Source organism: Lytechinus variegatus, chromosome 12 (genome assembly GCF_018143015.1).
Source record: "Lytechinus variegatus isolate NC3 chromosome 12, Lvar_3.0, whole genome shotgun sequence".
NCBI lineage: Eukaryota > Metazoa > Echinodermata > Echinoidea > Temnopleuroida > Toxopneustidae > Lytechinus > Lytechinus variegatus.
Genome location: NC_054751.1, coordinates 5063798 through 5079909, shown reverse-complemented (window position 1 = coordinate 5079909; position 16112 = coordinate 5063798). Strand labels below are relative to the sequence as shown.

At 37.1% G+C, this 16112-nt stretch overlaps 1 protein-coding gene across 3 annotated transcripts; it reads right to left on the bottom strand.

The window, feature by feature from the left end:
• Positions 1 to 63: 63 nt before the first annotated feature.
• On the bottom strand, positions 64 to 16061 carry LOC121424832 (titin homolog). 3 transcript variants are annotated; one of them, XM_041620632.1, is made up of 8 exons: positions 16015 to 16061; positions 13167 to 13344; positions 11305 to 11425; positions 10702 to 10809; positions 8347 to 8433; positions 5144 to 6867; positions 2071 to 2330; positions 64 to 1323 (listed from the first exon to the last, which is right to left on the bottom strand). In XM_041620632.1, the coding sequence occupies exons 2-8, from the start codon at positions 13289 to 13291 to the stop codon at positions 332 to 334; spliced, it is 3417 nt and encodes a 1138-aa protein (XP_041476566.1). In that variant the 5' UTR covers positions 13292 to 13344; positions 16015 to 16061; the 3' UTR covers positions 64 to 331. The 3 variants fall into 3 exon arrangements, with proteins under 3 accessions (XP_041476566.1, XP_041476568.1, XP_041476567.1); XM_041620634.1 differs by having other exon boundaries at positions 2071 to 2327; positions 5147 to 6867; positions 16015 to 16044; XM_041620633.1 differs by having other exon boundaries at positions 2071 to 2331; positions 5148 to 6867; positions 16015 to 16044.
• Positions 16062 to 16112: the final 51 nt, after the last annotated feature.

Sequence of the window (16112 nt, the reverse complement as noted above, 5' to 3'; positions counted from 1 at the left end):
TAAATTATGAATGACTTTGCGCACACGCACAACAGTGACTGGTGACCCTTTTTTGTGCTGATATATCCCTATGTAGCTGACTACGCAGCCAAGATATACTAAACTAACTTTATGAAAAACTTTCAGGATATACCAAGCAATAATGCTCACAACTTTTATTAATACCAACTTGTGCAAATTACATTCTCCAGTTTTCTTTTTCATTTTCAGATAACTTCTCTTTGGGTCAGAACTTGAATTATTCTTTTAAATTTCATCTGTCAAAATGTCCATCTGACTATAGTCATACATGTAGAAATTCATAATTCTTCCCTTCATCCTGCCAACATTTCTACCTTTCTTTCATCTTTTTTGACTTCTTAACCTTCTTTTTCTCTGCTTTTGTTTCAGCAGATACATCACTAGATTCCTTGCTCTTTTTATGCGTTTTTTTCTTCTTAGGTGATTTCTCAGACTTTGTTTTGGTTTTGTTTTGGAAAGATTCTTCCTCAGGTAATATGGTGCTGAAAGACTTTGCATTCTCTGATTTCTCAACTTTTTTTGACCTACCGTTTTCTGATCCTGTAGCATTCACATCAACCTTTCCGATCTCTGACTCTGTACCAGTCTTTACTGAACTTTCCTTTTCTGAATTGGAATCGCATTTCACCTTTTTCTTCTTTTTCTTTTTCTTCATTGACTCATCAATACTCCCTTCATCCTGTCTGCTTGAAATACATATCGAACCACTGTCCTTGTTCTTCCTTTTCTTCTTTTTCTTTTTGGCAACTTCATCATAATGAACACTTGACAAGGCAGTAACACCATTTGTTACAATAATTTCACTATTCAATGCATCTTCTTTGTCCTTGGATTTGGTCTTATTAGCCGTCTTTGTGTTCTTGATCATTTCAATTGATGTTTCTTCACCACTGCTATTGCTCTTTTTCTTTTTCTTCTTTGACTCATCAATACTACCTTCATCCTGTCTGTTTGAAATGCATATAGAATCAATGTCTTTGTTCTTCCTTTTCTTCTTTTTCTTTTTGGCAGCTTCATCACAATGAACACTTGGCAAGGCAGTTAAACCATTTTCTAAACTGATATCACTATTCGTTGTATCTTCTTTCTCCTTGGATTTGGTCTTATTAGCCGTTTTTGAGTCCTTGATCATTTCAGTTGATGTACCTTCCCCATTGCTTTTACTCTTTTTCTTTTTAGATTTCTTTGACGAAGATTCTGTCAAAATCTTCAATATCTTTGGGGAACCCTCTGGCAAGGTATTTCCATTTAAATCAATGAGCTCACTGTCCTTGTGTTTCTTACTCTTTTTCTTCTTGGAATCTGTTTGAGAGAAACGTAATGGAGGAAAGAAAGATAGTCAAGTTGTGGTTGAAATGAAACATTGTAATGCAATAGCTTCAAATTCTTGTCAAATTTCAGATCATTGAGGGAAATTGTCCCTACAGTAGTCCACAGCAAACCCTAATTCACCCTAATATCAATAACATGACCAAATATAACTGAACAGTAAGATCAAACATCTAAATGTGGACACAAGCATTGATTCCAGTGTGTAGTCACTGCAAAGCCTCTGCATGATCTACAACAAATACAATGCATTTCCTTCTTATCCCTTTGAGGCTGACTCTTCCACAGTTCAAATCCAAAGCCAAAATATAATTTCAAAGTGGTGTAAACCAACTAACTTAATAAGCAAATGAACAATGGTAGACTTTTCTTTAAGGAATGCACGGAAAGTCGTGTTCACAATCAGGTTTGGGTGTTTCTAATCAAACAAGCGAGAATGTATTTTGATTCTAACAAACTCATCTATCAAGAAATAAAACAAAGATGGATGGGAATTTCACACAGACAAAAAAGTGAGACAGTGCCTAAAATTACCTAGTAAAATCATATATGAAACAGAATGTTGAGCAATTTCTGTTCAATATGCCTGTTTCATTAGCAATGAATGAATTATTACTTTGTCTGGCAAGATTTCAGGTTGTCAAGAATAACTTTGGAAAGTAATTTGAAAGTGAGAAATGTAATGTGAAAGATAACGTGAAGAGAATTCATCTTCAATACCTGTTGACACTTTATCGCCATGTTCACTCATCAGCTCCTCCTTCTTTTTCTTATCCTTCTTCTTTTTCTTGCCATTGACTTCTGTTGAAGATGGGATTGAAATTACCACTGCAGACGTCTTCTTGGATTTCTCTGTCGCTTTCTTTCCTTTCTCTTTCTCCTTCTTGGTTTTCTTTGCTGATGGCTCTGCAGAAGATGTTCCATCTTGATCACTAGGTTGGACAGCAATCTCCTCATGCTTACGTTTCTTCTTCTTCTTCCCTAATCATTCAACATACAAGATGTAATGCAAATACAATAATTAATAAGCATTTATTTTTTCATACACTGTTCTCCAATATAGTATGCACATTATGAAGACATAATTTTATATATATTATGAATATAGGATTTGTATAGTGCACATATCCACCATGCTAGGTGCTCAAAGCGCTCCTGTATTACCCGGCTAAGCTAGTCTACCAATTCAGGTGCGCACAGCTTTTTTCAGGAATTACTTCCTGCCAGTACCCAGTTACCTCACCTGGGTTGAGTGCAGCACAATGTGGGTAAATTTCTTGCTGAAGGAAAACACGCCATGGCCACGTACATGTAGATGATTTGGCATTCTGGCTAAACCCCAGTCTCGTGTAAACACGTATCCTCAAGGATCTACACGATAATCACGAACCGGGGAAGGTCTTGGATAGTTTTGCCCCAGACAGAGCATCGATGAGCATTGATGGTACATATGATATCAACATGGCATCTACACAACACCTACACAGCACTTACACTAATCTGCATGGACTATGGTGGCGAAGCAAGGCATCTATATGGACTATCAAGGTGTAAGCAATGTTTTTGACCTTTTGAAAAAAGCTGTGTTGGCCTCCTGGACGTTCAAAGACCTACATGGACAAACAAGAATACCCAAGGCATCTACGCAGGACCTACCCAGATCAGATCTAGGGTAATGTGCCCTCCCCCCCCCCCCCCTTTGAAAGTGAAGACTTTTTTGTGCTTGTCAAATATTTTCATGGAAGAAATGTTATTATTTTGGGTTGAAAACCTTTTTATTTGCGTGTCAAAATTTTCCTTAGGAAAATGTGCCCCCCCTTGGAAAATCCTGGATCCGCCCCTGATGTAGGGTCATCATCATCATCATTTTTATTATTAAAATAACTAGTATCTAAATAATTCTACCGCTCCTGTGCTCCATGAAATAAGCTTTCATAAATTTGATGCACATCCATTTTAGAAACTCTTCTCTTTACTTTTAAATAATTGATGTCAGAAAATGGTGCACATAGACACATTCATATTAATTGCCATTATACTAATGCAATAATAATTATTTTCAAGCAAGCAATGGGGAAAAAACATCAATGCAAATTGAAGCAAAATAATGACGCTGTTACATGTGAACATATGCACTACTTATACTATAACTATTTCTACTACTAAAGGTGATTCCATGTCAATGAAATGATCATAAATAGGCTATTTTTTTTCTTTTGCATGCCTCTATGTACTTTGAGAAGGAAACAGAAAAATATTACACATGGAAGGAAAAGAAGAACAGGTATACTGGCCAAAAAGAATAATTCATGGATGTAACTTGGCAATTTGGCATTGATAAAAAAGTCTGAAAATCATCGGAATGAGCCATTTTGGACACAAAATTGTGTTTCCTACAGCTGAAAATACACTCAGTAAGTTGATAAACTCTGAATTCAGAGTTAGGTCTGGCAAATGGTATTCCTGGTGATTATGGTACGCAACTGGAGAAGGTACAGTACATGAGTGTGTGACTGATCACTGATGTACATCTTGAGATATAAACCATGTTGGGTATGTTATCTTTTAAGGGTGCATCGTATCCTAGGGTTGTAAACCATTCTACATCTCCTGGGGTTGTTCATTAATGGATGGGTTCAGCTTGTACAAGAGTCTGGTCCTTCTCATCCTGGCCTCATTGTTTGGACAAAGTGGGCTCTATCAACTGACTCAAGTCAATACAGCGTAGAGAAACACCTCATTCCTTGACGACATGGTGAAGAGAAATTCTCTCAAGTCAAGAAGGATTACTTTACAATGGTTTTCATTGCTACGTTGCAGCGGGATGTTGAATTCATGGTTGTGAATAACGCTCTTTATTTCCAAAAATATTGAGAATCTTTCAAATAAACACATTTAGAAATAGAGGATGGAATATATCCTGACTTGGGATATAAATTTCATTTAACCTTTTGTATTAAAGAGCTTGATACTGAGCCTTCAAATCAATCTTTGATGGCGATTTACTCAAACTACATTTTCTTTGACTGCATGCATATCGATCACTCAGTGAAACCAGGGACCATATTTTGGGAAAATGATTTTGAGAATTGGACTCAGTTTCAGAGAAAAATAGGGATATCTCAAAGTTTCCAGGGGATTTATCCACTGCCAAATACATTGGAAAAGCTTTCGAATACTTCAGAAAATTGGAAACAGCTAGGGGACTGCATGATCGCATGACTGAAATCCACAGTAGGAATTGGATGACTGCAATTTAGGAGAACAATGTATGACAGACTCCAGTAAACAATGCAAGTAAACATTCCTTATCATTTAAATGAACATGTAGAAGTTGACAAACTGCAGAAGCCACCATGATCACGTTGATAAGCAACCTTTGCATTATTCCCCCCATAAAGTTACATCCTTTTCAAAGGGGAGCCTTTTGTACTGCACACGAATGAAGAACAGGACGATGATTGAATCTGATCCCGAGGATGATGAAAAAATTCTTTGATCAAGTCACCTGCAAAGTGATACAACAGCACTGGTCCCCAGGGAGCGGAGAAGATATAATGATATTTACCCCATCATATCACACAAATGTATAATTAAGAGATTCGCATTTTATTTCAATTTTAACGGCAGGCTGAATCAAGAGTCGCAAGAGAGTGGCGAAAGAGATGCAAAAGAGAAGAGGACGGGACTCCAAAGAATATGGGTGTCACCACTACAGACTGCATGGTATTGGCTCTGATCAGTTTATCCTGACCTTGCTACAGGAATAAGTATGATATAAAAACAGTTGTGATTACCTGCGCTCTCACATCTGTCAGTCTCTTTCCTTTGTCCTAAACCATCAGGGCCATCTCGCTTCTTTTTCAGCTTCTTTGGTTTGGAGTCTGAGGAAGTCTTTGTTGCTTTGTGAGGAGGTGGCTCAATTGAAGACTCCTTGAAAACCTTAGGATCACTATGAAAAACATTCTCAGGCATTCTATGTACAACAATTTGATTTCCAATCAACTCAAACCCTGTGATACTGCTACCAGCGGTGCACGGAAAGACAAATCCTGAAGAGCTTGTTACTGCTTCTTTGACTCCTTTCAATTTGTCAGGTGGCATCACTCTTTTCTTTTTGGCCTTCTCTTTAACCAAATCAATAGCATTGTCAGAGTTGTAACCTTGATCAGATGCCGCATTCTTTATATTATGCGTCACTTTAGACTTTTTCTTCTTCTTTTTATGGCTACCGGTACCGTCAATTTTGCATGATGTTATTTCTTTGTTTGGCAGTTTCTTCTTTTTGCTTTTCTTCACCACAATATTTTTGACTAAACATCCATTACCATCCTGACTAGATCCCGTGTTTTTCACTTCTATAGATAACAGCTGCTCATGCGATTTATTCTTTTTCTTTGATATCCTTTTGTCTCCCTTAACTGGATTGTCATTAGCAAGTGGGTTTGATTCATCACTGCTTACAGAAGACTTTAATTTCTCAAGACCAGCAGATTTCCTCTTCTTTTTCTCCCTTTTCTCTTTACTTGTTGATTTCTTTATTTCTCCAATGACATCAAATTTCATTTGCTTGTTCGTAACAACTATATCACTTTCACCACTTCCTTTCTTTTTCAGCTTCTTTTCCTTCTTCTTCCTTTCAGACTTATCAGAAGCATTATTTGCCTTACTCCCTTTCTTCTTTACATCTTGATCTTCTTGCTCCTTACTCTTTTTAGATATCTTTGCTTTCCTCTTCATTTCATCTAAACCTGAGCCATCATTATTGGTACTTATCTTGATTTTCCCTTTCACCTTCTTTTTCTTGCTCTTTTTAGCAGCTTCTTCCTCCAAACCACTACCTTCATTGAACACACTTCCATCATGTCCAAGATCATAAGTTTTTGTTTGCTTTGTCTTTTTTGTTTTCTTCTTTTTCGCAGGTACTTTCAACTCAAAACTCACTTCTCCATCACTATAACTTAATGATTTATTCCGTTCCGCGTCTTTCTTCTTCTTTTTCTTCTTGACGCCAACTTTCTCTTTTGATGAAATAGTGAGAGTTCTTCCTACATTCTCCATAGGTTTAGAGTCCTTTGAGACCTTAGACACCTTCTTTTTCTTAGCCTTCACTTCTTCCCCGTCACAGTTTGTCTTATCTGCTGGATTTCCAATCTCTGATGATTTTCTTTTCTTCTTTTTAGAACAATTCACTGCTTTTGTTTCATGAGCCTCTACTGAAACTGCTAGACTGCTGTTGCTACTTTCAGACTTTTCAAATGTTCTTGTTGTCATGCTCTTCTTCTTCTTCATCCTATCCTTGGATGTTACAATGTTATCTTTGCAATCATTTTCAATTGTTTCAGAATGTTTAGATGTTTTTTTATGCTTGCCTTTCATTTCCTCCTCCTCTTCCTCGAAGACCTCTTCCTTTATTTGTTCACCTTGATCATCCCCATCACAATGGCCATTCAAGGAATTTGTTCCTCCATTCTCTCCTGTTCCAATTGAAGTTGGTTCTGTTGATTTGGAAACATCCTGTAGAAGAAAATAGGATATGTAATCGACTTTTTATAAAAGCAAACATGACAAAATACATGCATATTCCCACATTAGTGAACATGTGTAATTCATTTATCATTTCACTTCAGCTTTACTTTATGACAACACTTGCGAGGTACATGGAATTCTTGTTAAAGGTCAAGTCCACCTCAGATACATGTTGATTTGAATAACTAGAGATTGTTGTTTCCCTTGAAAATGAGGAGAAAATGAGGATATTTCATATAATAAAATACAAAAGAAATAGAGAGTCGAAGATGTCATCGGTCTCCTCATTTGCATACCGACCAGGATGTGCATAAACTCTTATGTGAAAGTAAACAAAGCTTTCTTATTTTACATCCGACTTTGATGAAATCTTCAGTGTTATGCTTGTTGGATTTTTATCTATTTATTCAAATAAACTTTTTGTTGGGGTGGACTTGTCCTTTAACCCTAAAAAGACTGGGGGGGGGGCTGAATCAGCCCCCCCCAGTCTATTTTTCGTGATAAATCCGCCGCGCGAATTTTTTTGACCGCGTCGCTCGCTGACTTTTTACTTTCAAGTCTCACGCAAATTTTGAGACCAAAATTGTGACCCCCGCGGTTCCAAAATTACGCAACATTTCGTAAGTGCATGCAGACCCAAAATTACTGAAAAACGTGAATTTGTGTACAAATCCAATGCAAAAAGTATTCTTAGCCAAAATTCATAAATGTATCAGTCCCCGACAATTTCCATTGAAAAAACAATAAAAAACATAAAGTCGAAAAACAAAGAAATACATAAGAAATTTAGAAAAAGTAGAATACATAAGAAAATAAATGTGATTTTGAAATTTTTTTAAAATCAATTTGATCAGATGCCTATCTAGAGTATGTGAAAGAAAAATTAGCATTTCAGGGGCATTATTTATTTAATTAGAGCAAACTTATGATTTTACGCATAAATTAGCATAATTAATGAGACATAAGATTTTTTGCAGAATTTTATGTTATAGTTTTGTAGATAATGCCATGGGTAATGCGTGTGCCGATTTTCGTCGCGATCGCGCGATCGACGGCCAAGATCATAAGGGGGGGCTGAATCAGCCCCCCCCCTCCCCCGTCTTCTTAGGCGTCGAAATAGCCCAGTCTATTTAGGGTCAAGGGCTTCATGCATGTAATGAGCACTGCATAAGTACTACAATTTCATGAAATCTTAATTTCTAAATTTATAAGGTAATTCTAAATTATTTCACATGCGCATGGAGTATTTAAAACATTATTTGTATACAATTTCACACATAAACCCACTGATTAGTAACAAAACAATGGATATTGTTGGTGGCAATTCATGGATTTCATACATAACTGGGGTAGCAAAAAAAATACCATACTGCAATCTCTGGAAATTTGTCAAACTTTCAATCATAATGTTCTCTACCTAAAAAAAAAGGTGAGAGTGGAATTTCCCTTATAATCTTATTGCCTTACTGGTTTAGCTGTAGCAGCACTGAAAATACTCCAAACTTGCTCAATTGTCTTTGGATGATGGACCTTCAGACTGTTCCTTACAAAGTTCTGAAGCAAACAAAAAATGAAAACACAAGATAGTTTTAACACAAAGGATATAAACTGAAATACAATTACAAAGATATTAGCTCTGTGGCTACAGATGAATAAATTGATAATGTTATAATTGAGATCTTCACTGCTGACAAATATTCACTGAATTTCATTAAAGGTAGATTCTTTGAACACTTTATTCCACATACATTAGTACTTCCGAAGGTTCAGATATTCCAAAGGTTCTTTATTCCGAAGGTTCGTATTTCCAAAGGTTCGTAATTCCGAAGGTTCGTAAGTCCGAAAACGAAATGAGGTTCGTAATTCCGAAGGTTCGTTAGTCCGAAAACAAAGTGAGGTTTGTAATTCCGAAGGTTCGTTAGTCCGAAAACGTAAAGATTAACGAACCTTATTTCGTTTTCGGACTACCGAACCTTCGGAACAACGAACCTTATTTCGTTTTCGGACTCACGAACCTTCGAAACATCGAACCTTATTTCGTTTTCGGATTATAGAACCTTCAGAACAACGACCCTTTGGAATAACGCCACAAATGTTCGGATTAAAGAACCCTTTTACGTTTCCAGATTAACGAACATCGAGGTATAGGCAATTTACGTGTTTCGGAATTACGAACCTTCGGAATTTCGAACTTTTGGAATTATGAAGTGTAACCCTTTATTCATAGTAGGAATCATAAAACCACATTACCAGTAGACAGAAACCAAATTAATCAAGAACTTAATGACAAGCTCATGACAAATCTGTTGAAAACCAACCACTTGCAATCCATATCATTTATATCAGTATAAAGAAGCACATCATATTTAATGCACGCATAAAAAGGAGTAATGCGGTACATTTTTCACTCTTTCCCATGTACAAAACTATTATTTATCATTATCATATTAAAAAAAAATGGGTCTCAAATTTCCATGATAAACCTGTCTCTTTTTTAACAAAGATATCATATGCAAAAATGAAATTTCATGAACACATTTTGGGGGACTCTTACAAACTTGTAGAGATCAAGATCAGTGAAATTTGTGTTTGGTTGCCCGATCAGGTCTCCAAAACTTCCCCTTCATTCTTAATGAATGCCCAATTTCTGTTTTTGGTGTCTTTGGTGGCAGTTTACACTAGGCCCATAAACATTACATGGAGGTTTGTGGTTTATCTTCAATTCGTCCACTCATCATTTTGTCTACTATCATTTGGTCTACCATCAGTTTGTCCACTTTCCACATGGTCTAATTGCGAATTCGTCCACTCACCATTTCGTCTAATAACCAGTTGGTCCAATGAAAATTTAGTCCATATACCATTTGGTCTAATGGACTTAGTGTTAATTTGTACAAAATGAATGAACATGAAATGGATATAAGACCAACTGGTTATGAGATGAAATGGTCATGAGACAAAGTGATGATTAAACCAAATGATTGTAGAACGAAATGTTCATGGATGGAATGGCATTAGACTAATTGAAAGTAGACAATGTGGTGAGTGGACCAGTTGGCAGTAGACAAATTGGCAATTTATCGGTTTTATGAAGGATATGGATCTCAAATAATGGCAATATCCGACATTAGTGTTTAACGAGGCAGAGTGCGCCTAATGTGCAAAGAAGTGCAAACAATTTGGGAAGCTTCCGATGTTTAGCACACTTTTTTGCTGCATGAAATATTGGACTTTGCCATTCTTTTCAAAATTGTGTCTTTTGAAAAAGGTTTGTGTGCCCTGTGAAAACAATTTCCTAACACAATAACAAATGCCAACAAGAGAGTATGGAAGACACACATAAAGGAGGTGGAGTTGGATCGGGCATGCATTAAGAAAAAGAAGCAGATAACATAACAAGGACAGCAATGCTGTGGACCCCACAAGGAAGGGGAAAACAAGGTCAGCCTAAGAACATCTGGTGACGGACCGTGGAGGGTGAAATGCCTAACCTCTGACAGGCCTGGGGATCACTACAGAAACTTGCCCAAGACAGACGGGAACGGAGAGCTTTTGTTGCTGCCCTACATGCCAGGAGGCAAAACGGGCAGTACGTAAAGTAAAAAGTAAATGAAAACAATATTTAACAAAAAACTTAGTGATTGATTGTTAAGTTGATTTTCTTAAAGCTTACACATAATAATAATGGAATCAATAATACAAATAATCAGCCTTGTGACCCAACACTAAGCTTGTTTGCTACAGTGCTCAGGTCACTCAATATTGCATATATTGAACAGAAGAATAACATGTATGTATGCGATCAACAAAAATTAAATGTACCTCAAATTTGCCTTTTTTTCTGGGAATGTTGGGATATTCAGCAATCTGATCCAGCAGATTTTTGATGTGGCCGCTGATGTTCCCTGCTGCAACAGCTTCTCTTACACGCTGAAAAATAAATGTTATTGGGTATTATTTATTTAAGAGTTATTTGTGCATAAGGAAAAAGAAATGGGGCCTGTCTGTATTTTTTTTCAGGTATTGCATAAAAAGTATGAAAAGGCTTCTAGATGTATTGCCATATGTGTTGTCATGTGTGTTAGGGAACTGAATATTTTTGTTTATGCCTAAGATACTGCACATATATGAGAATAGCTCAAAGATTTACAATTGGGCAATTTCATACAATATGTACGTCCGACCCCTATACGTGGGACCTTCATGAATTTTTCTGTCTCTGATTTCTTGTTCTTTTGACAGTCTATGATGCTCTCAAATGACAATGACTCGGGTCAGTTAATGGAGTGAAGCAAAACTTGAGGATAATGGGGGTCGAACGTACAAAAAGGTTGATTATCATATTATTGAATTGTCCTGTTTGTAATGATTTCCATAACTAGGGCTGTATGAAAACAATTGAGTAGAATTCTAAATTGAACTAACCAGGAGCCATTGTTCTTGTTTAGCTTCTCCTTTGTTGGTGTTCTGAGGTGCCTGGTATCCTTTGCCTCCATACTTTTGATCTTCTGATATACACTGAGTGTGCTGCTTGTAGTCATCACCACTATATTATAAAGTATGAGATAACATAAAAATAACTATAAATCAGTGTTACATAAGGGTAAATTACCAATTTGTCAATTGCCAACTCGTTCAGACACCACATGGTCTACTTTCATTTAGTCTAACGCCATTCCGTCCATCAACATTTCGTCTAACAACAATTTGGTCCAATCATCGCATCGTCTAATCACCATTTCCTGTATGACCATTTCGTCTCATAACGAGTTGATCTAATATCCATTTAATTTTCCTTCACTTTGCTGTTAACACTTAGTTCAATTAGACCAAATAGTATATGGACTATTTGGCTATTGGACCAACTGGTTATTAGACGAAATGGTGAGTGGACGTATTAGCAATTGGACCATGTGGATAGCGGATGAACTGATGGTAGACCAAATAATAGTAGACGAGTTGGCAATTGGACGAATTGGCATTTGGAAATAAACCCACATAGGTACAAATAAGTGTAGCATAAATAAGAATGAAATAGGTACAAAGTAAATTCATAAGTATTCACTGTGAAAAATCTTTTGATCATTGATTTATATAATTTCCAATTATTTTAAATCATAATGGGATAATAATATGAAGAAGAAGTAAAACAGCAACATTCACAAATAATGTCCAATATTAATATTTCATTAAGTGATGCATGTGATTCCTGGGGTTTTAGCATGGTCACTGCGATTAAGCACTTGGGCATTCAAAGAATTATCTCTTACCACATTCCCATTTACTTCACCTGGGTTGAGAGTGGCAAATGTTAATATTGATTAAAATCAAAATAAATTAATTTCTTGTCAATTATGTCAAAATGTGTTAGTGCTTCAGAGGAGTGTGAACCTCAAACATCTTGGTTCAAAGTCTGAGGCTTATCTACTGATCCACATCACCTCTACATAATCAAAATTCCCATACTTAAAAAAACAATTGAATAAAACACAATATGCATGAATAGAAATAAAAAATAATAAAAATCTTCTCATTATTGCGTTATTCTAGTGTTGCTTTTAGTCTTATCACATCATCCAAAGCAATTAACTATGTGTATGCGTATATACTGCACAGTTAAAATAAACTTTAAAAATATTTGACCACAATTTGAAAGGTTTTGTCACATCTAGATACTGTAAATCATTTTTAACAATAAGGCGGTAGGCCAAGGACAAGTAATGATTATTTTGACATACAAACTCCCGAATTCACGAAGATGGTTTTGAAAAAAACCATCAGTTGAACCCATAGTTTATGCAGATATAGTACATGTATATGTATAAATTATGCTTATTTACCGCTTATATCAAAAAAATTCCAATGCTGATGCACGCTTTTTGACAGTGCGCGAAATTGATGCCTGTTGCTATGGTTAAGTATGCTATTTCATTCACGAGTCCACTGTTTGAAGAGTGGACTCAGTATTCAAAAACAGTGGACTCATTAATAAAATAGCATGAAAAACCACTTGCGGCTACAGGCGTCAATTTCGCACAGTGTGACAAAAGCGTGCATCAACATTGGATTTTTTTAATAGACGTGGTAAATAAGCCTACTTTATACAGGAAATCTGTATAAACCATGGGTTCAACATATGGTTTAAAAAACCAACTTTGTGAATTCAGGCCTGTAGTACACTGAAAGATGTATCATTATATCCACTTTTAAAAAACTGATATAATTTCTTCAGTTCATGAAACTTCACTCATAATAAACAAGGGACAATCAGTTTAGATTTCACTTACTAGAAGTCTTTCCCACAGTCCATGCATGACAGCACTTCACAACTGCGACATCTTTGTTGATAATGTTTCTCTACCTGTGCTTTCTTGATAGCCTGACCACAAGCATTGCAAGTGAAGAACACCATACTGTGCTACTCTGTTTGATTGTGGATATAGCTGGACTTTCACTGCAGCAAACCTGTGATACGAAAAAGAGATTTTCAAGCCATTATTCTTTTCAAATGGATGACTGTAATCTTTAATATGTAAGCAACTAAACAAGTAAACAGCCAAAGGATGTAGACCTGTAACATGGGGAAATTTACATGGGGAAATTTGGTGGCTTTTTTTGGTTTGTTTCACAAGCAGGGTTCACCAAAAGTGTACAAGAGTTGTATCAAAATTCAAAAATTTCAAAAATGAATACTGTTTCAAAATATTTTTTTCTTAATCACCACCATTGTAGGCAATGCCACAGACAGAGAAGCCCACCATGACATCTGGGGCCTCTTTCATAAGAAGTTACAACTGTTGTAACTTTGCCATTATGGCAACTTCTATGTACATGTATATGAACCTTGATTTTGATTGGCTGCTATGCGTCATCAATCAAACTCTCAGTCAGACATCCCTTGGATTCGCCATAATTTTGATATAAAATGAAGTTAGCTACCAGGGAAAAAATCAATAATTTATTTTCCGGGGCTATTTTTGAGCTCACTAGCCCAAATATCCTAATTTGTGTTTAAGTTTACATTGGACCCTATATGAATTTCAGGGGCTCCATTTTAGTTTTCCAGGGCTCTTTAGGGCATTTCGGGGGCACAATCGCCCCGAGCCCCTGTGTATTTTTTCCCGTTAGCTACCAAAATCATGTGAACATATGGCAAACATTCTAGCTGCTGTAGGCAGTCAATATCAAAACAATGGCAAAGCCAAGCAGGCCAAGTGAAGCTGAATGAGAATTCAACAATGACCTCGTGATCAAGCCGAAATACAACCGTTCCCGGTATTCAGGAGTGGTGGGCATATTGACCTTCAAATGTGATTCCGAGACTTGTAACGTTAATTGTTGCTACATGTATGTCTATATACTCTTATGGCGTTTTCGAACAGTTTCTGGTTGGGAAATTTGCTTTAAGTCAGCTGATGCAAAACTGCCATAGTGCTGTGCATGCAATTGCACAACCTTTCTGGAATCTTGATTCTAATGCATACCATTGTAAACATGATAAAGCTAAAAAGAAGCCACTTTCTGGATCATGACTCTCAGTCTCACTCTGACCGAGGACCAGCTGCCTACTCCATACTCGTCTGACTGAGCATGCTGAGTGAACTGTCATGATTATAAACACTGATCCAGTACTACATTTACCTGTCCATGCTCTATCTATTTTTGCTCAGTGCCTAGCATGCATGACTGAGCATACCCTCTGCCTATTTTCGTAGGATAGCCCAGGACTCGTCTATGTAATATTAGGCAGAGTGTACTCTCCAAAATGGGGTAGAATAGGGTCACAATAGTACTCCAAATATAAGGGGAAAAATAAATTATGCACTTACCTTGATTATATGGATGAAGCATTGAAGGTACATGTGTATATCGTGACACAGAATCCTGAGGTCAAGGATTCCTGACATCGAGGCAAAAAAAGGACCCTCAATCAAACATCCATATAATCGAGGAAAGAGTAAGTGCACAAGTTATTTTTTCCCTTCATTTGGGGTGCTACAGTGTTGGCAGTAGAGGCGCACAACTGCACAGCCAATATTGGAGACTGTCTCCAATGTGGGAGATTGTCTCCAATGTGGGAGATTATCTCCAATATCAGAGACTTTTGTAAAGAATTTGGGTATCCAATTTCAGAGACAGTCTCCAGTTTTGGAGACTAATTTCCTTTGTTTACATTTGCGGCAAAACTTCCAAAAGGATTACCTTGGCGGCAAATAATATGTGATAAGCAGATTCCTCATGAAAATTTACACCTTTTCACCATCTACTTTAAAAATTCACCATCTACATATGTTTTGATAAGGATTTTTGTTGTCATCCACACACAAAATAAATGGGCATCTGACCTCGGCGAGACAAAATTTTGGGTGGAAAAAAATTATGCTTTTGTTGAATGTTGGTGTTGTTTCTTTTGTAATTTTGCAAAGCAAGTCTCCAATGTGGGAGATTGTCTCCCCTATTACTTAGAGAGTCTCCCATATTGGCCATGCGCCTCTACTGGTTGGCAATGCCATTGCCATTTCGACCCCATCCCATGATGATTTTGGACTTTTATTGGAGAGTGTACTCTGCCTGCTACACATGGACTAACGGGTAACGCCAACGGACAAGTCCTCTGCCTCTGGCCCGCAAAGCAAATCCAGCGTGCCACAGATATATTTTCAGGATATTTTCATTCATACAGGGTCTGGGAGCTCCGGCCGGCGCGGGCCGCAGCTACCTGGTCCTGGGTTTATAGACTGAGCACAGCACCAGCAGCTAGCACTGCACTAGCAGCTCAGCTCAGCTGCCCTCTCGAGGGTCTAGCTGGATAAGGTGCATGCATCATAGAGCTACTTTGCGATTTACTTCGAGTGCAATTCTTACACCTGCGTCACGGAAGCATGAATTTGCCTATTTATATTAATGCAAGAGAAGTGCGCACGCCGGTCGTAAGGTAATGGCCATGGCTCATGAGTGCATGGCTCGCACGCGTCACAGCGGCAACTAAGCCTAAGGCCAAGTTAAAAACAAAACATAAGAGCATATTGAATTATATAAATTCAGCTTGGTTTCTTACACTTCTGCATACTCTACATATCTTGACTAAGCATATATAAATCCTTTTATCTAGAAATATATCTATTTTGTATTTACCGTTTTACTGTCAGCGTTAGCACGCGTCCGCGTCCGATACACCTAGGCTAAAGTCGAGAAAAGATATACAGTATTAGTTTGTTTAGTCACCGCGACAG

Coding starts and splice junctions, on each gene's coding strand:
- LOC121424832 (XM_041620632.1), bottom strand. CDS start 13,291: ATGGTGTTCTTCACTTGCAATGCTTGTGGTCAGGCTATCAAGAAAGCA. Junction 11,426..13,166: donor GACTGTGGGAAAGACTTCTA/GTAAGTGAAATC, acceptor TTTATAATATAG/TGGTGATGACTACAAGCAGC. Junction 1,324..2,070: donor TGGCGATAAAGTGTCAACAG/GTATTGAAGATG, acceptor TCTCTCAAACAG/ATTCCAAGAAGAAAAAGAGT.